Source organism: Lygodium microphyllum, chromosome 1 (assembly GCF_053477565.2).
Source record: "Lygodium microphyllum isolate KBCC chromosome 1, Lygodium_microphyllum_v1.1.10, whole genome shotgun sequence".
NCBI lineage: Eukaryota > Viridiplantae > Streptophyta > Polypodiopsida > Schizaeales > Lygodiaceae > Lygodium > Lygodium microphyllum.
The window spans coordinates 41,719,761-41,742,586 of NC_141135.1; the positions used below are offsets into that span (position 1 = coordinate 41,719,761).

Below are 22,826 nucleotides of genomic sequence, written 5' to 3' on the forward strand. Positions count from 1 at the left end.
TCAACACCCCCTCTCAGATCCTGGACAAGGCAGCAAACGGAGGGATCTGGAATGTCAATGAAGTAGAGCCTGGGAAAGTGCCTTCGTAAACAAATTTGCAAGATTGTCTTCAATCTTACAATACTCCACATCAATGGTCGCATCCAGAAGCTTCTCCCAAATAAAGTGATACTCGATCTCTTTGTGCTTCCTCCGCGCATGGAATACTAGATTCCGTGCCAAGGCAATGCAACTCTCATTGTTGCACCGCAAGATAGTAAGATGAATCTGGGGGTAGCCAAGCTCCTCCAACCACCTCCGAAGCCACACAGTCTCACATGTGGTAGAAGACACAGCCCGATACTCTACCTCAGTCGAAAATAAGGCTACCATGAGTTGCTTCTTGCTACTCCAAGAGATAACACCAGCACCCAAGGTAAAACAATAACCTGTAGTAGACTTGGCCTTTAATCCACATCACCAGCCCAATCTGAATCACTCCAACCTACAAGAATAAGATCAGAAGCACATGTACCTGCTGGATAGAAAATCCCAAGGTCAGAGGTCCCCCTCAAAAACCGTAGTATCCTCTGAGCAGCCTGCCAATGTACCTGCTGAGGTGAGGAGAATCTGCGTGTGAAGTGGCCTTTTAGTTCAAATCCATAGGAGTAGAAATGGACCAACAATCCTCCATCTCAAAAGTCACCAAGAGCTCCAGTACATATCTCTACTGAGGGATGAAAATCCCCCTTTGAGGCTAGTAAATCTCGTGGCCCAAAAAGAAATGGAGAAGTCCTAAATCCGTCATCTCGAATTTCTGATGTAGGGTTGCCTTCGTCTCGTCGACCTTCTGGGTATGATCACCTGCAACAATCAAGTCATCAACATACAAAACAAACAACACGCGACCCTCCTCGGAAGTGCACACATAAAGCTGCAGAACAGCCCTAGAGCGCTGATATCCCAACTAAGCTTGGAGAAACGAATCAATCTTCTTGTTCCAAGCGCGCAGAGCCTGCTTCAGGCCATACAAGGCCTTCTTCAACCTATAAACCTTCCCATCTGAAGAACCAAAGACAAGAGGCTACTGTACATAGATCTCCTCCTTCAAATCACCATTCAAGGAGGCCGACTTCACATCCAACTGAAAAACAAGCCATCTCCTATGACCAACCAAGGCAAGAACAACACTATAGGGGGAAAGTATCACGGAAGTCAACACCTGGGCACTGTGTAAAACCTTTAGCAACAAGGCGATCCTTATGCTTGTCCAAAGAGCCGTCACTATGGTACTTGGTCTTGAAGACCCATTTGACACCAAACACCTTCTTATGAGAGAGACGAGGCACAAGGAAACAAGTGCCATTCCGCTCCATAGCCTCTAACTCGGCTTCCATCGCCTTCCGTCAATGATCAGACTATAAAGTCTCCTTCCCTGATATAGGCTCTCTATCTTGCATAACACGAGTCATCAAACAGTAGTTAGAGCAAACAAGCTCCGTAGAATGTATCCGGTGCCTCTGTGACCTCCGCGATCCATCCTGCGGTTCCCACTCCTCAGGGATCCCCTTGATCCCTGAATCTCGGAGGGTGTCACGGGCCCAACAAGGAGGAGGCCGGATCTCTCCTCGACGCTCTCCATCTCCTAAAGACTCGAGTACATCCACTTGTGAAATCACCACTGGGATGGCCAATGGAAGAGAAGACTCGGAATCTGAAGAAAAATCTCCATCAAGGGGCTTTGGTTCCAAAGGAACTGTCTCGGGAGCCCAACTCTCCCTTGGATCTCCAAGTACAGGTTGCTTCTCACCCCCCTCTGTGGCCAAAACTTCCACGAACCACACATCTCAGCTCGTGTAGACATCTCACTTCACGGGATCATACAAGCGATAACCTGGGGACTGAAAGTTGTAGCTAACAAATACCTGTCGTCGGAAAGTCGCCTCAAATTTGTCACGCTGGGCCTTTGGGATGTGCACATAGGCGTCACACCCTCACACCCAAAGATCCTACAATAAGAGACATCAGGCTTAGTCCCAATGTAAGCCTCAAAAGGTGTCATCCTGTCAAAACAACCGAAGTGGGAGATCGATTTAGGATATGGACTACCGTAGCCACTATCTCAGCCCACAAAAACTGAGGTGTCTGTCGATGCTCCATCATGTTGCGTGCCATCTCGATCACACTTCAGTTGTTCCGCTCCAAAATGCCATTCTCTTGAGGAGTGATGGTATTAGCAAACTCCTAGTGAATGCCTCTATCTCCACAAAAACAAGCATACTCATTAGAAAAAAATTCATCACCCTTGTCTGATCGCAAGGTCTTCAATCTCCGGCCCAATTGGTTCTCCTCAAAGACAAGCCAATCCTTGAAGTGGGAGAAAGCCTCCGACTTCAAGGCCAAGAAGTAGACCCACGTCATCCTGTTGTAGTCATCTACGAGCAACATGAAGTACGAGCTCCCCTTCAAGGACTCATTCCTCATCGAGCCACAAAGATCTATAGATACAAGCTCCATAGGTGAAGTAGACCGCCTCAAAGCTTTGTTGGGAATCGCATCCCTATGTTGCTTTCCACGAATGTAGGAGACGCATGGCTGCTAGCTCACCACTATGTTCGGCAAAACTCCAACAAGCGATCCTCGCGACGCCTTCCGAAGATAGTCATAGTTCAGGTGGCCAATTCGAGCATGACATAGCTCGGACTGTGTCTGAGAGGTAAGAAGAAGAGAGGTAAGGGGTAAAGAAGACTTCAATTTGTAGATGCCATTCTCCTCATACTCTGAAGAGAGAACCTTCCTCAATTCTCGATTAAGAACTTGAACAGTAGCATTGTCAAACTCCACCAAGAGACCAAGAGAACAAATATTATGTACTGAAAGCAAATGATACCCTAAACCTGGCACATGCAACACCTCGAAAGTGTGGATACCACCACATCCATTCGGAATCAGCTGCATCTCACCCCGTGCGGCAATAGACACAAAAGAGTTGTCTCCTACGAGAATCTGCCCACGCGAGGGTTGCAAATGGGTAACACCAACTGTCGAAGGAGTCGTGCCGTGAGGCACCACTATCCACGGTCCACTCTCGAGCCTAGGGAGCTGTCATCACAACATCAAAAGTCTTCGGTGTAGAGTCCTCAATGATCGCTAAGTGTAGAAAAGCAGTTGATGAGGGTGCATCCACCACTCCAGAATCCTTCGGGTCCTTCTTCTTGGTGTCCTTCATTTCCTTGTCGGGGCAGTTCTTCTTCCAATGGCCGGTCTTACCACAAATATGTCATGTCCATTCTTTCTCTTTGTCCTTCTTAGATTTGTTGTCCTCCTTTTGGTCCTTGCCCTTGTTCTGAGAGGCTTGACCAATCAATGCCTCCAATTTATAAGCATTCTGTCCCTTCAATTGTTCCTCTTGGTCCAAGACCATAGGAACTAACTCTTCCCAATGAAGAGTCGACTCCCGCCCTGAAACAATAAGAGGGGAATAAAAGGTACCAAATCGTAGCGGCAACTGGGACAGTAAGGTGATTGCCATGTCTTTGGAGGAAATGGACTTCACCGCATTTTGAACCTACATCTAAAGCTAGCAAAGCTTGTTAATGTGTTCCCGAAGTGAAAAAGACTTATTCATGGATAGAGTCTGTATCTGCACTTCCAAAGAAACCCTCTTCATAAGGGTCATCCGGTTGTACATCTAGTCAAGCTCCAACCATATCTCCCGAGCCACCGTCAAGTGCTCTATATGGGCTATTACGGCTGTTGTACAAGACAGAAAAAGAAAAGAACGAATCCTGGCATTCAGCTTGTCCCAATGAGACTGGCTTTGGTCAACTCCGCACGAGCATTTGAAGAGAGTTTGGACTCGTCTCTCACGGAGGGCCGGTTGATCTCCTCCATCACAAGCTCCGCCAAATCATAAGACTCCAATATGGCCAACATCATCACATGCCAGATGCGGTATTTATCGCCATTGAGCTTTTGATTTGATGGAAGAGCCAATAAGGCACGGTCCATGATTACCTGGAACTCCACGTCAATCTCTATAGACATATTCACCTGCAATGTCTGCACAATCGCAAAAGAAACCCCCCTCTGATTGTGAAAACGCAGCCTGCTAGGGCTCTTGTCTCCGCATCCCGAACGTCAGTCTCGCCAGAGCCAATGAAAAGGTAAAATATGCACTTGAAGGCCAAAAACGCAACCTTCTTTCTTCTCTAACAGCAGCAGATTCAGCAAATCTTCTCTTTTCTCACACGCCCATGATCGCCTTAGCCTTGTTCTAATGCACAGCTCACCTGCTCGCACTTGAATACTGAAAATGCAGCCTTGTGTCGCGCTAAAAACTCCTCTTCAGATAGGTCCACCCTAGGTCAGTCCTTCAATGCTTTGATACCATGTCAGAGTGAAGCAATGCGGAAGCGAATGACCATGACAAAGAGTGAACAAAGAGAGAAGAGAGAGAGAGAGAGAAAGAGACAATGAAACGCACAAAATCTGCAGTGAAGAATGTTGTGTAAGGATGCAAAATTATACACGGGTGCAGAGAAAATATCTGTGAATGTCTCCACCTTGAGGACCTTGATCTCCGTCAGCCCTAAGTGCAATCTCTGTCACCAGCAAGCTGAAATCTATCAAATACAAGTGTGTAAGTCCGCTGAAAACTCAGCCTTATAAAGACTGAAAAGAATGACTCGAAAATGTCCCAAAATAACCAGGTCGGTTGAAAAGAATGACTCGAAAATGTCCCAAAATAACCAAGTCGAAAATGTCCCAAAATAATGCAGCCGACTACAGTCGGATAGTCCAACTGCTGCCACGTGGCATTGCTGACATGGCAAGAAATGACTCTCAACAGTATCAAGCCCCATCCATTCCTCAGAAGTGGCCAAAAATCACCAACATGTCAATATGTAGTGGGCCAACTTGTACATTTTCAGCACTCATCAATCATGTTACGTGGGGCAACACCTACAGTCACCAGGCCAACCACCTCTATATTGCATATAGTACCTAGCCACTCACAATTTTATTCAATGCCACCCACTAATGTGACTCCTCACATAACCATCCATACATCTGCATCAACCAAAAATGTCTTTATGATGGATAAGACTTGTGTCAATGGATCCAATTGTGACATACTTACCCTAGCTAACCTAGAGAATATAATGTTTAGTCACTCATGCACCTCTCCAAGAGCAACACCGTCCAAATCCAATTTTAATAATGCACAAACTTCACTGGTTAGGTAGTCCCCAAGTTTATCTCGTAGCAAAACATCACGACAGCAATCTAAGGGTTCCTAAATTACAAAGGTCTCCTAGACAGCAATCTAACATCCACCTAAGAAGAGTCACTAATGGAATAACATCGCACTTCGTTCAAAGAGAGTAGAGCTATCTTTTAAACTTCCATGTCCATTAGGACATATACTCAACTGTACCTTGGTCCCCTAAAACAATGTTAAGCCGATTAACTATCCTATCAAATTGGAAGTTACATTCTAACAACTCTATCTAGTGTTTAGAATAGTTACCAACTGATTGGATCTGCCCGACTATAGACTCTCAATCATTATGACCGAGGCCTCACACTTTCCTCGATGCATTTATTTTAGTTATCTAATTAGCAAAGCATGTTACCACACTATGAGAACATATAAAAGCAGCTTTCTTTATTATCCTCTTATACAAGATTTATTACACATTATTTAAACACAAGACTAAACAATCAATAATGAAAGTAGCTCCTTTTAATTAGGGTTCAATTTCTTTATTACGATCTCCCCAAGGATGCTAACTTTGACGAAGCCATCTCGATCTCCAACAGGGCTCCCAACCCCTCAAGGTTGTTCCATCTCTTGACTAGTATTTGTATTGAGTAAAAATGCATTAGCTTCACTTAAACAGCCCCAAAACATGCTTAATTAAGGAAGAAACCTTGTTTATTTAAGAAGAAATGCATTCCTAGAGTGTTTGTATCCCATAGGCACAAACCCACTTGGGAGGGCCAAAACTTTCTATAAACAGGTATGCTGCCCTCCATTCAGCCCTAATCTCATTTTTGCAGATTTCAAGTGTTTTCAACTTGCTGCCCACACCCCATTTGCAGAGGACATCGCAGCCCAAGCTGTCCATTGCAGTCTTCACTCATCTGGCGCCTATTTCCAGCCCTCTGTCATCAACTTCCTGCTATTTCCAGCCAAGCGACTACTATTGTCTGTCATCCAGCTATCATACAGCTTGCCACATCAGCATACTGCTGCGTTTAGCAGGCCCCAGCTGCCGCCCTGCAGATTTTCTCTCTCCTCCAACTGACGCCATCATCTCAACTTGTCGCTACTGTTTTCTCTCTCTTGCAACCTGTGTTTGTTGTTTTCTCTCTCCTAGATACATTCATTGTTTTCTCTCTCCTCACTTGCATTTTGTCTCTCTCCACACCTGCGTTTTTAGTCTTTCTCTCTCCTGCACTACCATCTACATCAAATCCAACCTTCCTTGGCTACGTTTGCTGGTGTTCAACATCTAGAGGCTACATTGCTACGATTCGCGATCCGTTCGAAGTACGACACACTCTCCAACTCATTACCCCTGCCATGATCCTTGAGATATAGGGTTTTTAGGTATAGTATATTCACTGCATAGTGTATTTGCTGCATGAGCATTGTGTATTCAATAGTCATATCATTTCGTTCATTCTCTGTGTTCATTGTCTCTGAGTTACCCTAACCCTAACTGTGTTCTATCAATCTGTGCTTTGTCGTACTACGGTGTTATTTGTGTTTTTGTGTTAGGGTATTTTCTTCACAAGGTCATTCATTCCTAACCAATAATAGGAATCATGAAGCTCTACATTCCTATCATAGGCCACCAAGGGATTTACTCACCCAAAGCCCCCTCTAAGCTCCTCCACCTAAGGTCGTGTAGCAACAACATGCTTAACATTTTTCACAACTTAGCTCTCGGCCATGGATACCAAACAATGCCTTTCCGAGTTTATCTCAATGACTCCAACATTTCCATTGAACCTTGGGGCGAGTCTGGCTACAGATAGCTTCCTTGGTTCTCTGGATCCAACAATCCATATACCCTCTTTTTGCTACTGATCCCATAAATCTAACAACACATATACTCTTAAATCTTCTCATTAATTCACAAGCAAAATCATAAAGTAAAACATACCAATACAAGCAATATAATCTTTTCCAATCAACTATAAAGCAACACTTAAGAATAAAAATAAGTAAATATAAAATAAATAACTCTAATTCGATATGGCAACTCAGTTTGACATGGTCCGCATCCTCAATGTCATCTTTCAAGTTCTTTACTAAAGCGTCTTCCTCGAGTTCTCAAGAAGTGCCTTCTCTAACAACCTCCTTCCTTTACAATTTCCACACTTCAATCTAGCATCTAAGCATTGGGCACATCTAATCAACCACCAAATAGCTGATAATAATACCCAATGTATCAATGTCAACAAAGAACTCCAAGAGTTCAAAATCATTGAAAGGGATAATTTGACTTGTCAAGCTAGTAAACTATCGAGGTCTACTTGCCAAATTTGCGGCAATTGGCAGCAAAGTTAGCTGACAATTAGATTACTTTGTTTATGAATGAATCACCACCTACATATTTCAATTTTATATGGCAAGTTGTCTCATAATCCCACTTACCCACCTATGAATTTGGATGTCAACTATTACGTTTTGTTAGGTGGTTCAATCAAGTTTAAAAGAAAACCCACCGATCATACTCAAAGCTAGCCTTGGCTTCTAACACACAAAAGAGGAAGCAAGGGGGTGAAAAAACAACACCCAAACCCAATCAAGGAGCGAGAAGCAAAAGTAACTCCCCTCAGGGATTGAAACCAAGTTGAAAAATATCCCCAAGAAAAATAGGTGTTGTCAATGTTGCCACAAGTCCAATCATTTTGATTATGAGTGTCATTCAAAAGCCAAGGGCAATCCCCCCTCAACTTGACTCTCTTCTCCACCTAGGAACATGTGCATATCAAGAGAGGGTACTTCTACCCCTCCACATTTGAGAAAAGTCAACCTCCACACTAGCAAGATACCTGTCTTGATCAATATAGACCTATCAATCACATAGCTACAGGACCACCTCCTCAATCCGGCCCATGTTCCACCCAATGGATTATCTGATTGGTCCATCAACCCTCCATGAACTGTGGTCCTCATGCGCTCCTTGTCTCCCTTGAGGATAGACCGAATATGACCTCCTCTCTTTCAAACTTACCATCTTACATCTAGTACACAACCAAAAGCAGTTGAGCCCACTTTTCCAAAGGACCCTCCAATCTAGCAAATTATGGAGCCTCCTTCCTTACTCAGCTCAAATATCAATGGCACTCATTGAGGCCCTAGCATTTTTCCCACCTACACATCATTCAAATATAGCAAGGCATGTTCTAGCTTGCAATCTCTCTTCAACTACACATTTCTTCATTTACTATCTTACATCCCTAGCATGTCTATCTATTGGTAGGAAGAAGTATTGAGCTAAAAATGCATTAGCTTCACTTAAACAGCCCCAAAACATTCTTAATTAAGAAAGAAACCTTGTTTATTTAAAAAGAAATGCATTCCTAGAGGGTGTCTGTATCCCATAAGCACAAACCCACTTGGGAGGGCCCAATCTTTCTATAAATAGATATGTTGTCCTCCATTCAGCCCTAATCTCGTTTTTGCAGGTTTCAAGGGTCTTCGGCTTGCTGCCCACACCCCATTCACGGAGGACATCACAATCCAAGCTGTCCATTACAATCTTCACTCATCTGGTGTCTGTTTCCATCCTACCACACACTATTCAGAGCCGATTTCAGCATGCTGACTGCTGCTGTTGGTTTTTCCTACGTTTTTAGTCTTTCTCTCTCTTGCAACCTGTGTTTGCTGTTTTCTCTCTCCTCACCTACGTTTTTAGTCTTTCTCTATCCTGCACTACCATCTGCATCAGATTCAACCTTCCTTGGTTGCGTTAGCTGGTGTTCAACATCTGGAGGCTGCCTTGCTACAATTCGAAATCCGTTCAGAGTACGACACTCTCTCTAACTCACTACACTTGCCTTGATCCTTGAGATACATGAGTCAAGGTACAATATTCATTCACTGCATAATGTGTTTGTTGCATGAGCATTGTATATTCAATAATCATATCACTTCATTCATCCTCTATATTCATTGTCTCTAAGTTACCCTAACCCTAGCTGTGTTCTTCTATCAGTCTGTGCTTTGTCATACAATGTTATTTATGTTTCTGTGTGAGGGTATTTCTTTACATGGTATCAGAGCCAAGCTCTCTAAGAGAAACTTGGGCCTTGATCTAAAAGCTCTACACAAGAAGCAAGAAAAACAAAAGGACAAACGACTTTGAACACTACTTCCGCACCACTTATCACATCTAAGCTAGATCCATCGAGGAACAAGTCGGAGTGGGCCTCACAACTTGCTTCACAAGCTCCCGACATGGCAGGACAAACATTGAACTACCATGGAGTTCCATGATCTTTCAAGATCACTGCAGCTGAGTATGATCTCATTATGATGCATAGAGCCCAACAACAAATAGAAGATAAGTCTGAATTTCATCCTTTAGATTCGATGCACCAATCTACTGACCCTACAAGAAGGGCGGCATCTCCACTTAGGACTAGCCATCCGCAAGTGGAAACTAGTATAGAGTACACTCCATTACCTTCAGGCTTATTCTCTCTAGTGCCAGGTATGTCTACCATTTCAGATTTTGTTAATGATTAATCCCCTTCTACTATTGATATGGACGATTTTCATGATTGACGTATGCAGAACAATTTCCGGTTTATGAGTAATGCAAAAAACACATATTTTTTTATGAACTCAAGACTAGGTAAGCAGTTGAAACAAGAAACTGTGAGAACTCCTTCCTCTTCTTTTCCTTTAAACAATTTTGTTTTCAAAGGTCAAAATGAATAGGTGCATCTTCATCATCATTATTTCAATTTAATGCATTTAATGGACAAAAGAAACCCACATTATTTCTCACATCTACATCTATCACAAATCCATTTAATCTTCCTCCCATCCCACCCTCTTATTCCGCTGCCACATCCTTCTGGCCTCCATTTAGTACACCACATGTTGCCTCTCATATAGGGTCACATGTGTTTTAATTCAACACACCGGGGGGTTCTTCAAACTTAGGCACAGCTGTTAGGACCTCATCTCTTCCTTAGTCGGGTGGTGTTTTGTCAAAAGACGACATACCAGCGAGACAATAGGATTTGCGGGGAGGAACACAAAGTGAACTTGGCAAACACTAAGAAGAGAATAGAAGAGAAGAAACTCTGATCAATGGAATGATAAAGATCTAAATCTTGGAGTGAATGTGATACAAAGGAACAAGGATGTCGTAGCACAAGGAAGATGATGAAGACAGCCACGAACCATGAACCGCAATGTCCTGCTAAAGGGATGTGAGGGCAGTGGAGAGGCTGGAGAGAAGAGGTGACTGACCGAATGAATCAGCCGTATATAATGAGTGACAGAGGCAGCCTGTAAATAGGCAAGAGACCGTCTAGGGTGGCGCCCGAAGGAAGGATGTCAACTGTCTAGGGTGGTGCCACACTGTGGGTGCCCAGTAACACGAAACCCTAAACCCAAAACATAGAACACAAAACTGCAGGTGAAGGGTTTCTCAAAACCCCCTCAGGCCCAAAAGGGGAAAGAATAGAAGAGTGAGATAGAGATGCAATGCTACATGCTGAAGAATGTGCATGCAGCACGTGCCACTTGGACAAGGACCCTCGTGGGAAAATTGTTCACATGCCCAAGTACCCTAGTACAAAGATGATGAAAACATGCAATACATAGGAGGAATGTTGGACTTTGTGTGGTGCCAAGAACCACAAGGATACGCTACTCGATCTCGAGAGTTGGCTCCATGCTGACCAGGTGACTAAGGCAAGAAGAAGAGGAGAAGGAAGATGTAGAGGATCCCTAAGATCCAAGATTTCCACCTGAAAGATAACTTGCAGTAAAGAACGGTAGACAAAGTGAACTTGAGAACTCCAAACTCAACCTCGGGAGAGAAGCCACTAGCTCCCCGTATCCATGCGAGAAGGAATACGAAGGCCTCGTCACCAAATCGCGACTAAATCTCCAAGGCCTCGATCTAGGTAGATCCTCGAGATCCTGGGTATCAATAGGTGAGATGACCGCTGGAAGAAAGACACCCCATCCAAGGTTAGAAGAAGAAGGTAAAAGGCCTCCACTACGGTGTGCGAAGGATTGAGCACCCCTTTGAAACTAGAGGAATAGGAGCCCCCTCTGAAGACGCAGTAGATACCCCCTCAGAGAGCAAAGAAAGATCATCCCTCTCTAAATCCCCCTCTAAGGCAGATAGGGAATCCAAAAGTGCATGGATTGCAAACTTTGAAATGTCTGAGGATGAAAAAAGTGCCGCCGGTCGTGCCGAAGAAGGTATCTGGGGTGGTGAAGAACTCCTAGAGGTGGCCTCTCGAACCTGAGTAGGCGAGGGTGAAGGGTCGGGCTCAAACTAAACAATGAGCAAACAATAGTTGTTGCTTCTCAATGGACCGGACCGGTGAAGAACTCCCAGAGGTGGCCTCTCAAACCTGAGTAGGCGAGGGTGAAGGGTGGGGCTTAAACTGAGCAATGAGTAGGCAACAGTCGCTTCTTCTCAATGGAGCAGACTGAGAAGCCAAAGAAAAGGAAAGAGCCGAGTAGCCACTGTCTCTCGAAGAAGCAAACTGAAGAGGAGACTGTATCAAAAAATCACTATCTATTGATGGAGTGGACTGCAGAACCGCGGGCCATGGTAGCCACTATACCCGACAAAGGGTGGGAGAAGACTGCTACTGGCATTGCGACGATCTCCAAGAGGTCGTAGCGCCAATCGATCCTCCATGTGCTCAAAAGGACTTAGTACACATCAAATGCGTCTTATTGCCTTGAGCATAGTACTCTGATAGTCGATGCAGAACAATCTCTATGGCCCAAAAAGGAGAGATGGCACACGAAGTGCCAGAAGGAAGATGCATATACTCCGGGGGAGTGGGGAGCGAAGGTCGAAGTCGGCAAGCATCAGTGATGTGTTCGGTGATGCCACAGTAGAGGCACCCAGTAGTCTGGTCATCTCTTGGTAAAGAAGCCACGGGTACCGTGCCTTGCTGAAGAAGGAAGAGGTGAACCATGAACCATGAACCGCAATATCCAACTCAAGGGCTAGAAGGACAGTGAAAGGACTGGAAGTGAGCTACCAGCTACAGGGAACAGCTGCCAGCTGCAAACATAGCTTGCAACAAACCAGGAGGAGCTACCAGCCGACAAGGAGAAGCTGCCAACAATTAGGAATGAGCCGCCAGCTGACTACTGGGAGGAGCCACCAGCTGCAAAGAACAGCCACCAACAAACTGGTTGCGCAAAGAACAACTCCCAGCAGACTGGCTGAGCAAAGAACAGCCGCCAACAGCAAGAAGTAGGTACTGGAATATTGCCAGGTGCAATAGAAGTGCCGCCAACAGTAAATGCAGCAAAGGGAAAGTGAAGGCAGTAGCAACAGCCCTGAACGTAGGCTGGAAAACAACGAACGCAGGAGGGAGCAGCCACCAATTAGGGTGTTGATGCAGCAAAAGAAGAAAAGAAGTGGATGTTGAACCCGCCACCAATCTTTGCCTTCACTGGAGTGAAGGATCTTTGCCATTGTTTAAGCAGATCCAACTCTAATACCATGTCAAAAGACGGCGTACAAGCGAGATAGTAGGGTTTGCACGGAGGAATACGAAGTAAACTCAGCAAACACTAAGAAGAGAAGAGAAAAGAGAAGAAACTCTGATCAATGGAATGATGAAGATCTGAATCTTGGAGTGAATGTGATATAAGGAAACAAGGGTGCCGTAGCACAAGGAAGATGATGAAGACAGCCACAAACCACAAACCGCAATGTCATCTTGAAGGGATGTAAGGGCAATGGAGAGGCTGGAGAGAAAAGGTGACGGACTGAATGAATCAACCATGTATAATGAGTGACAAAGACAACCTATAAATAGGCAAGAGATTGGCTAGGGTGGCACCCGAAGGGAGGGTGTCAATTGTCTGGGGTGACACCACACTGTGGACACCAAGTCCCTTTTTTGGGGCTGTCCACCGTGAAACCTAAACACAAAACACAAAACCCTAAATACAAAATGCAGAACGCAAAATTGCAGGTGAAGGGTTTCTCAACATGTTCCACCTTTTTCTTACACACTTTCGGGATCATTGCAACCTAGATATCCCCCCCAATCTCTCCCCAGTGTGGATAAATTGGTGCCACAGTTTGCCTCTATAGCATCACCTAGTGGACCCTCTGGTCATTGTGTTGTGTCCTAGCTAACATTTGGACTTACATGTCCCTATGCCTCCACCTCCATTGGCACCTTATGGAAACATTCATGTTCCAATGCCTCCACATCAACCAACACTCATTGGACACTCACACCCTATTTCTGTCTACCCACCTCTTCCCCCTCCTCCTTATCAAACACCTCCACCACCACCACCACCACCATCTTATCCTCCACATCCATCTTACCCCACAATCTCGACACCTCATGGTTCTATCTTATCTTCCACCTAGCATACATTTAATGATAAGACTCGTTTTAACGGATCAAACTTTACAACTTGGCCAAACTTGATGAGACATGTCCTTGACTCATAGAATCTATGCAATCTTGTGCAAGGGTTGAAACCCCAACCCGATCCTGCACTTATTTTATACAAAGTTGTCCACTCATGAAAGGCTAGGAATGCCTTCGTTGTTGTTGAGCTGATCCAGGACTTATTGCTTGAGTTTCATTCTTAGCTTCAACATTTTGACTTAACGTCAAAGCGATGGACACACTTGACTGACCGCTATGTGGCTCGGGATAGGACCTGTTGAATAAATCTTGACCATGAGCTTCACAACTTCAAAATCTTTGACCGATATGACTTGAAAGTCCAGTTGGTTGAGTATCAGTGTCTCCTTGCCAAATTCTCCATTACAAGGACTCCTAAGTCCTCTGATGATCAGGTCACATTGTTTCTTAACAAGCTGCCACGTAAATAATTCAATTTTGTGCAGCAAGTGGTTTCTCTACCCAATTTAGCCACATTTTATGATTTTGAATGTCAGCTATTGCCTTATACACAGTTGTTCAATCAATTTCATATGAATAATCCCTCAAAGGAAGCTCTTGTTGCTCATTCTTAGAAGGGGCAACAAGGGAAGGGTAAACCAAATCAAACTTCAAATCCAAATCAAAATCAAGCAAGGAAATCACAAGGAAACTCCAGTCTTAACTCAATCCCAGGTGGCAAACTGTATCTAAGAAGAACAGGTATTATCAACATTGTCAAAAGGCTAGCCATTTTGACGACAAGTGTCGATCAAAGGCAAGAGGCACAGCACCAAAACCCAAGTCACAAACCCCCGCCCCTCAGTCAGGTAACTCCTATCACGAGAGACAAGGTGATGGCAAGGGCCAGTGGAAAGATCAGACTCAAACTACCACCAATCAACCATCTCAATCGACAACGTTCTTAACTCCATAGGGCTTGTTTGGCCGGTCTGCTAAGGCCCACATCATCTCCATAGAGACATCTGATGTGAGTGTCATTCATATCTGTGAGTTGCCTCCCAACAAGGTTACCACAGAGGCCCACTCATCACAACTGAGCACATCAACACATGTTTCGATTGTGGACAATGGAGCTACACATAACATGACTCCTATAAAGGACATCTTTCGTACTAGAGTCCCTGCAACAACTGGACAAGTCTGCATAGGAAACAACTCGGTCAAGTTCCAAGCTCAAGGTTGCATCAGTTTTACCATTGACAAGGGTCCGAATTTGGCTTTGTTGGACAATATCAATCCCTCAGCTTGGGGTGAACTTGTTATCTATTTAGCAACTTTGTCGGTTGGGACAAGCAATTTTCTTTATAGTGACCATAGTCGAGGTCCTTGACTTCAGACTAGTTTAGTGATTGCTCGCGGTGAGGCACACCCAAATACCACATGACCCATTTTCTTACCAAGCCGACAGCCGAGGGCTTCGTGTTTCATAGCTTCCAAGCATTAGCCACATCTTGGGAGCCTACGAACAATGAGCGTCTTTGGCATTTCTGCCTAGGGCATCTTCGCTATAACTCTCTTCATGAGTTGTCTCGTTGCGAGATGGTTGAGGATCTTCCTCGCCTGAAGCTAGCTCGAGATGTTTGTAGAGTGTGTCAGCTCAAGAAGCAGCATTGTACCCCATTTTCTCAACAATCTACACATAGAGCTAAGGTGTCTCTTAGATTGATTCACGTTGATCTTTGTGGGCCCACATCCACGACTACCTTGAACGGCGTGCTATACTTTTTTCAAATAGTGGATGATCATTCGAGATATATGTAGGTGTACTTCCTCAAGCATAAATTCAATGCTTTCACATATTTCTCTGCTTGGGTGCTGTTGGTTCATACCAAACAGGTTGTTGTATTGGTTTCTACAACAACATGGCATCTCTCGCTAGCTCACCTCAATCAACTCTCCCTCTTAGAAAGAAGTCATAGAGCATCAAAACCGGATTGTCATGGAAATGGCACGCTCTATGTTCGCAGCAGAGTTCCCTGAGCGCCTTTTGGGTTGAGGTTGCTAACACTACAGTGTATATCCTCAACCAGTGCCCAATTGAGGCTCTTCCTCAAAAGACCTCATATGAGGTATTCGTTGGCTCTTAGCCTATCATATCCCACTTTAGAGAGGTCTTTACCTATAGGTCTATCGTAGGGCAACTTCTTTGGTTAATTCATACTAGGCCAGACATAGCTTACTTAGTCGGCATTCTCTGTCAGTATTTCACAGCACCTAGGATGTCATTGGATTGAATATCTTTATGTATTGTGTCATTTACAATGTACTTATTCTTATGGCCTCACTTATGGTTTTGGTTTATGTTTGCAGGGGTACACTAATCTGATTGGGTGAGAGATCCTGACACCTGGCGTTCCCATGGCTACTACCTCTTCACCTTAGGCAGGCTCTCATTTCCTGGTGGGACACGGATACTCAATAGCACGAAAACTGATTTGAAACCCTCACTTAATGTTAAATCTACTAAAACTACAATGCCTTTTTTTTTAAAGTCCATAGTTGATTCCATCCGCCTTTGCAAGACTTGGTAGGCCACTGGGCAGCTAACGTGCACCCTTTGTCCAATGCCTTGGCCTCTCTGGGGTGATCACTTGGGCTCCCTTGGTAAGATAACCATCGCCTTTGCAATCTTAGTAGGCCACTGGGCAGCTTACGCGCACCCTTTGTCTGGTGCTCTAGTTGCTTTGGGATGGGACACCTTGGGGTAAAAATTTTAATTTTTTTTAAAGAGCTTGGCTGGCCTACTTCTCGTGGCATCGTTGTTGGACCTGAGAGGGGGCATTGAGCTAAAAATGCATTAGCTTCACTTAAACAGCCCCAAAACATGATCAATTAAAAAATAAACCTTGTTTATCTAAAAAGAAATGTGTTCCTAGAGAGAGTGTATCCCATAGCCACAAACCCACTTGGGAGGACCCAAACTTTCTATAAATAGATATGTTGCCCTCCATTCAGCCTTAATCTTGTTTTTGCAAATTTTAGGTATTTCAGCTTATTGCCCACACCCCCGACGCGGAGGACATCGCGGTCCAAGCTCGCCATGGCTAACTACAATAGTCCGATACTTGTTTCCAACCTACCACACATTGTTCGGAACTGATTTCAACATGTTGAGTGCTCCTGCTGGTTTTTGCTACATTTTTAGTCTCTCTCTTCTATAGCCTACATTTGTTGTTTTCTCTTCTGCAGCCAACGTTTTTAGTCTTTCTCTCTCCTCACCTGTGTTTTTAGTATTTCTATGTCCTCACCTACATTTTTAGCCTCTCTCTTGCATTGCCGTCTGCATTAGACTCAACCTTCCTTGGCTGCGTTTGTTAGTGTTTGAAATCCGGAAGCTGCCTTGCTGCAATTTAGGATCCATTCGAAGTACGACACTCTCTCTAGCTCATTACCCCTGCCCTGACCCTTGAGATACAAGAGTTTGAGGTACAGTATTCATTCACTGTATAGTGTGCATGTTGCATGATCATTGTATATTCAATAGTCATACACTTCATTCATTCTTTGGGTTCATTGTCTCTGAGTTATCCTATCCCTAATTGTGTTCTATCAGTCAATGCTTTGTTGTACGGTGTTATTTATGTTTTTGTGTCAAGTATTTCTTCACAAGAAGTCCCTAAACAAAACACAAAACACATAACCATAAAAGCACCTATGACCTAAAGCATTTTCATTGAAGTTGAGGTATATGTGTTCTACGGCCTTGTATAGTACTTATGCTCCCTGTGTTTTCAATTTGGAACTAACCCCTACAAGACATGTTGTTTTGATTGTAGTGGAAACTTGGAGAGTTCGACACTTTCTATCTCGATTGCCCCTCTTTGGTTGGGCTTCACACTCCGGACCAAGATGAAGGCTTCTTCTCCCAGGGCTGAGTTACAGCCTTACTTGAGGCAACCTTGAAGGCCAGCCACCACTCATATCACAAGTTTTCAGCTGGACATGCGCTTCACTCTTCTTCTTTGGGTGCTTCCCCTTTCCCATCAACATTGACATCTTAGGGTAAGAGGAGATGCTTACTTCCTTTCCATCATTCTATGGTGAGTGGAGGGAGGTATCCTTCTCTTCATGCTTAAAGAATCTTGGTTGCATTGTACTAATTCATCCATACCTTTACATCATTGTCCATTTGCATATTGACAATTTATACTTGTAAAAGGGCACTTAGGCAAGTGAAGTATTCCTTTATGAGGGCATTGCTCAAGTGGTGCCATTGCATAGTATAAAGCATACTATTTGAGAGAATAATACTTTGTGTCACAAGGATGTGAAATTTTATGCTAAGCTTTGGCATTATTAAGTTATGCGCATGTGAAGTGCAAGTACAAAGCAAGTCAATGGTTATTCCAACCAACCTTTCGCTTCTCCTTCTAAAAAAGTAGTGACAAACTCCATGGCCCATTCTAAGGAAGGTGGTCAATGATTTCCACATCTACCTAAACAGCCCTATGCAAGTTGTTCACAAAATTAGAAACATGATCATTATTATAAAGACACGAACAAAACCAAAAAACGATGCATGATTACAAATATTATGAAGAAAGTGAATAAAGGATCCAAATCTCTTGCTTCTAACAAAAGGATTCCCACTCTTTCCTTTGTCATAACTTGTAGTCCGTTGCAATAAAGTGTTGAAGAAGGCCAAGTGCATCTCAATCCAAGTATGCACTACATGGATTTAAAGATCTAACTTCCACAAAAGGACTGCTCATTTCATAACACTTTTGATCATGAAGAATCCTTAAATCCCTTCATTTGCCACATTGAGGCAAAAGCGCCAACAAACTCCTCCACCCAAGTGTAGACAAGCTTTCCATCTCAAGCACTAGCAAACTCCTCCACCCAAGTGTAGACAAGCCTTCCATCTTGCTTGCCAATTAACAGTGGTAAGTTTCTTTACCATGAGCATCTGTTACTTCTCAATAAGGGAGATGTTAAGACCAACAAATATGGGATGGCCCCAATAGAAAATACTAAGTGCAAGAGATACCGACCCCCTCTAAAAAAGAAAAAAAAACTTTGGGTGACTACAGGAAGAAATATAAGGATACTTAAGGTGGACCAATGGTCCCGTCTCTAAGGAAAAAAATAAGAGAGGATAAAATAGGGTGAAACCAATAAAGAAGTAAGAGGTCATTGTTACTTGGCATCAATGAACAATCTTCCATCCTCCACGAAAGCTTGGAGGGAGCAACCTCTTGAACTATACTAGGTGTCCTCACACTATTAGGTACCCTTGAAAGGATGCCTGTAATTGTGCCTATGGTACTAAATACTCCATCCGCTAAATCTAGAACCACCAAATGCTTGAGACTATCCCCCTTTAGCCTATATGCTTCTCTAGGGGACCCTCACTTGTGAATAATTCATTTGGCTAATAAGAAAAGTGAGTTCTTAGCAAAGCACCACATATGTGTCACCCCAACTTATTACACCACATGGTGAAGAAATCTTGCACTACTACTATGAAGAAGAAGAAATAAGAAATGCAAATCCTCCATGCTTTAATCTTTGGCTGTTTGCTTCTTCATCTTGTTACTAAGTCAGCTCTGATATACAGTTGTAAGATACTTATGTCCCAAAAACAACTCGAAGGAGATAAGAGGGTCCAAAGGCAAAAATGATCCTCTAATAATATGGTATAGCTCTGATAACAACCTACACGAGGCTTCAACAATGCCAACAATAAACCCACACCATACTCAAATCCAAATGCAATCCTACACTCTCTTATGCTTCAGTCCAAAGCATGCCTACTACCTTGTCCAAGATAGTAGGGCAATTAATGGCAAATGATTCATAATCCCATAGTGTAGTGGGGCTTTGGCAAGAACAGACATATGAGGACCTCACAAAAGACAAATTCATCCACCAAGTTCATCATCAAGCCCGCAATACCAATTGGCAACATGCATTCTATTTGCACAATGATGATTATAGCAATGGTGGCAACAATCCACTGCATTAGAATTGCACCCAAGAAAATAATCCCTTTCAAGTGTATGTGTGACCTCGAAGCACTTAGAAAGGTCATCAACAGCAACAATGATTCTGTTTCAAATTTAACCATAGGATCAATGGATCTTGTGTTTGTTGAGAATCATTAACATCAGCATCAACAACAAACAGTTCCAAAGGATTTTGCAAGTAGGACAGACTAAAGAGGATATTGATTAATATAAAACATGTCCCTTGTGGAACTCATCAGGAAGAAGTAACAAGGCATCAATTCTAACTTGACAAACTGCATAATGATGGTGGCACGTATCTTTGTTTGAATTGTCAGAAGAAATATGACATGGGCAAACAGAAATGAAAATGGCACCTGAATTTATGCAGAGAGATTTTCTTGAGCCCATGGAAACAGTCCTCAACGATGTGGAGAAGACAGTGCGCTGCAGTTCTCTGATGAATTGTGATAACTGAGAATGTGTCCTACTGCAAAAGAACACTTTCAAAGGCTGTCCATCCTCATCTCCACCTTCATCCGAAGCATCATCACTGCTGCCCAGCAAGTCTTCTGAGCATTTCCGCTTTCTTGGACCATTCAAAGATGATTCATCAGCACTATCATACTCATCTAGGAGAAAATACTCGTCCTCATTTGTACTTGTGTCTGGACCTGTGGCTTGAGGAGCTGAATTAGTGGCTTGAGAAAGCTGCTCATGCTCGGAAAAACCAAAGAATTGGCCTCTCTTGGCTGCTTTGTTTGAAATTTTGGTTGTTTTCTTTAAAATGTTGGAGCTACTCTTCGCGTCCCCGGCCATGGCCTGTTTTATTTTTTCACTTGAAAAATCCCGCATCCAATCCGGCTCCTCATCCTGCTTATCACCGCAAGAACTCCGTTGTTCCTGCTTGCGGCAAGGACTGGATGATCGCTGATCATGAAGCCATTGCAACACGCTGCAAATCAAGCTGAGTGTCTTTCCGGTTCCTGCAGAAAACAAGGGATCTCTCTCTCTCTCTCTCTCTCTCTCTCTCTCTCTCTCTCTCTCAAAATTACCTGTAGGGCTCTCGACGATCGCTACTCCACCTTTTTGCAAGGCTCCATAGATAGCCTGCATGAGTTGGAGCTGGATGGGGTATGGCTCAAAGGGGAAGGCAGGAAATTCGGCCCTGACAGAAAACGCCATGGTCGAGCAAGAAGAGAATGGAGCGATGGCGGGAAAGTCCATGGTCGATGTACTTAAGTTTTAAGGACTTTTTCTTTTTTCTTTTTTTCTTTTGTTACGAATTTTTGTCTCCAAAAAGTCATGGGATTATTGGCCGCTCGTTGCAACCTCTTGAGGGAAAAATGGTAACTCGTGCTATATAAGGTGGTTACACACTACCATTGCCCGCCCAATCTGTGTCCAGTTTATGGGCACCCCAGAAAAGTTGACTTGGGCAGTCACTTGTCCGCCACCTGCTTACACACCGGGCAGTGGACACTTTTCATTATCAATAAGTGTCCGTCCACAATCGTTTACACACCGGCCACCACCTACGCAACGGACACTTCCTGAATCACATGTGAATGAAGGGACGCTACGGATGTTGATCATCATTCTCATATTAATTATTTTAAAAATACTTGATTAAACACTTTAAACCGACTAATAAACCTTTTAAAAAAGTCACCAATAAAACTAAAAGCATGAATCTGAAGTTTTTCCTACCAAAGAACTCCAAGAATATGACCTTATTGCCTCATTGCTTTCTGCGTCAATATATTTGTTTCTATGGTGACTACTATGCATGTTTTTGGAAGCTCATTCACTTCCAAGAGAGCAGGGGAGTTGAACCCCTTCACCATGTTGTTGAGACATGACGGCTCTACCGAGCTCTCTGCGGAAAGGTGGAAAGAGGGAAAAAAATTTAGCACACCACCCCTCTTTCCACCTTTCCACCTGCACTACAGATGCAAGGATGACTGAAAATTACTTACTTGGAAGTGATTGTGCTTAACAGTATGGGCTGATTGTGTTAAAGGAGGGGCCTCAATTTGAGGCAAGGCTATCATGCTTGAGGTTGAGCAAGGCCTACATTTATAGGCTGTCCTTGCATTTGTGGAGGCTGCTGCATTGGAAGGCCTGATAATAGCAGACTAGGCCTTTCCATCTACACTGCAGATGCTACAGAAGTTTACTCACCATTGTCTTTGTCGTCCATCTCCTCCACAAAGTCAGAATCACCAAAGATCGTTCTCACATTTGCGCTCTCCCTCTCCCGAAACATGGCTCGAGCAATGTTGTCTCTTTGAGATGCCCCCCCAAGATGGATTGCCTCTTGTGTTGGCTCCGCTGCTTGAGCTCTTTGTATTGCTTGTGTGGTACCTGTGTTAGTTAGCATAGCAACCTCTACTAATCCATTCCTCAAACTATTTTGATGGTCCATGTCTTGATGAGCCGCATTACTTTCTCTATCAAGTTCTGCTGTCGCTTCATGTATCCATGCATCATCAAAACCATCTCCATGCACAATCCATATATTATGTAGAACAATGCATGCTGCCACCATCTTTGGGACATTTTGTAAAAGCGTGTCACATCTCTTTAACAATATATAGAATCGCGCTTTAAGGATGCCAAATGCCCTTTCAACTAGCATACGAGTACTTGATTGTATGTAATTCCAATAATAACGTCCCGGAGATAGCCCATCCTTACTATCCTTGAAAGGAGGAAGCATCCAAAAGCGTGCAAGATAAGCACAATCGCCCAGTAGACAGTATTGTCCCAGAGCTTTGTTTGTGCCGGATAAGCACAATCACCTAGTAGACAGTATTGTCCCAGAGCTTTGTTTATGCATCGTTTTCCTAGGTCTAAATGTTGAAAAACATTCCAATCGTGCATAGAACCTGCCCAGCCAACGTCATAGTCCCAAACAACACAATTGGCTGCCACGCTTATCTGTAGAATAATAGAGTGGAAGCCCTTCCTATTAAAATAATCTTCGTGGTTCTCCCTTGGGGCAATGATGGGTATATGACTACCATCTACTGCACCAATAACATACGGTATGCCTCGAAGGGCTTGAAATGCACCAGCATATTTTTGCATTTGTTGTGGCATTGGCCACTTTACATACATACCATGCAATCCAGATGCACCCAGTGCATCGCAAAAGTCCAAAACAGCTAATTGTGTAAACGAAGTTGAGACTCCGTACAAATCAGGTATTAGTCCCAA

At 43.7% G+C, this 22,826-nt stretch overlaps 1 protein-coding gene across 1 annotated transcript in view; it reads right to left on the reverse strand.

The window, feature by feature from the left end:
• Positions 1-20,914, reverse strand: part of LOC148041035 (RAD3-like DNA-binding helicase protein) — a 33,600-nt gene extending 12,686 nt beyond the window's left edge. The window contains exons 1-2 of the mRNA XM_087675913.1: positions 20,660-20,914; positions 19,982-20,590 (exon numbers count right to left, since the gene is read on the reverse strand). Coding sequence (XP_087532039.1) covers positions 19,982-20,590; positions 20,660-20,831 — 781 coding nt within the window. The 5' untranslated portion in view covers positions 20,832-20,914. The remainder of the gene's footprint in view (positions 1-19,981; positions 20,591-20,659) is intronic.
• Between the last annotated feature and the right edge of the window lie 1,912 nt (positions 20,915-22,826).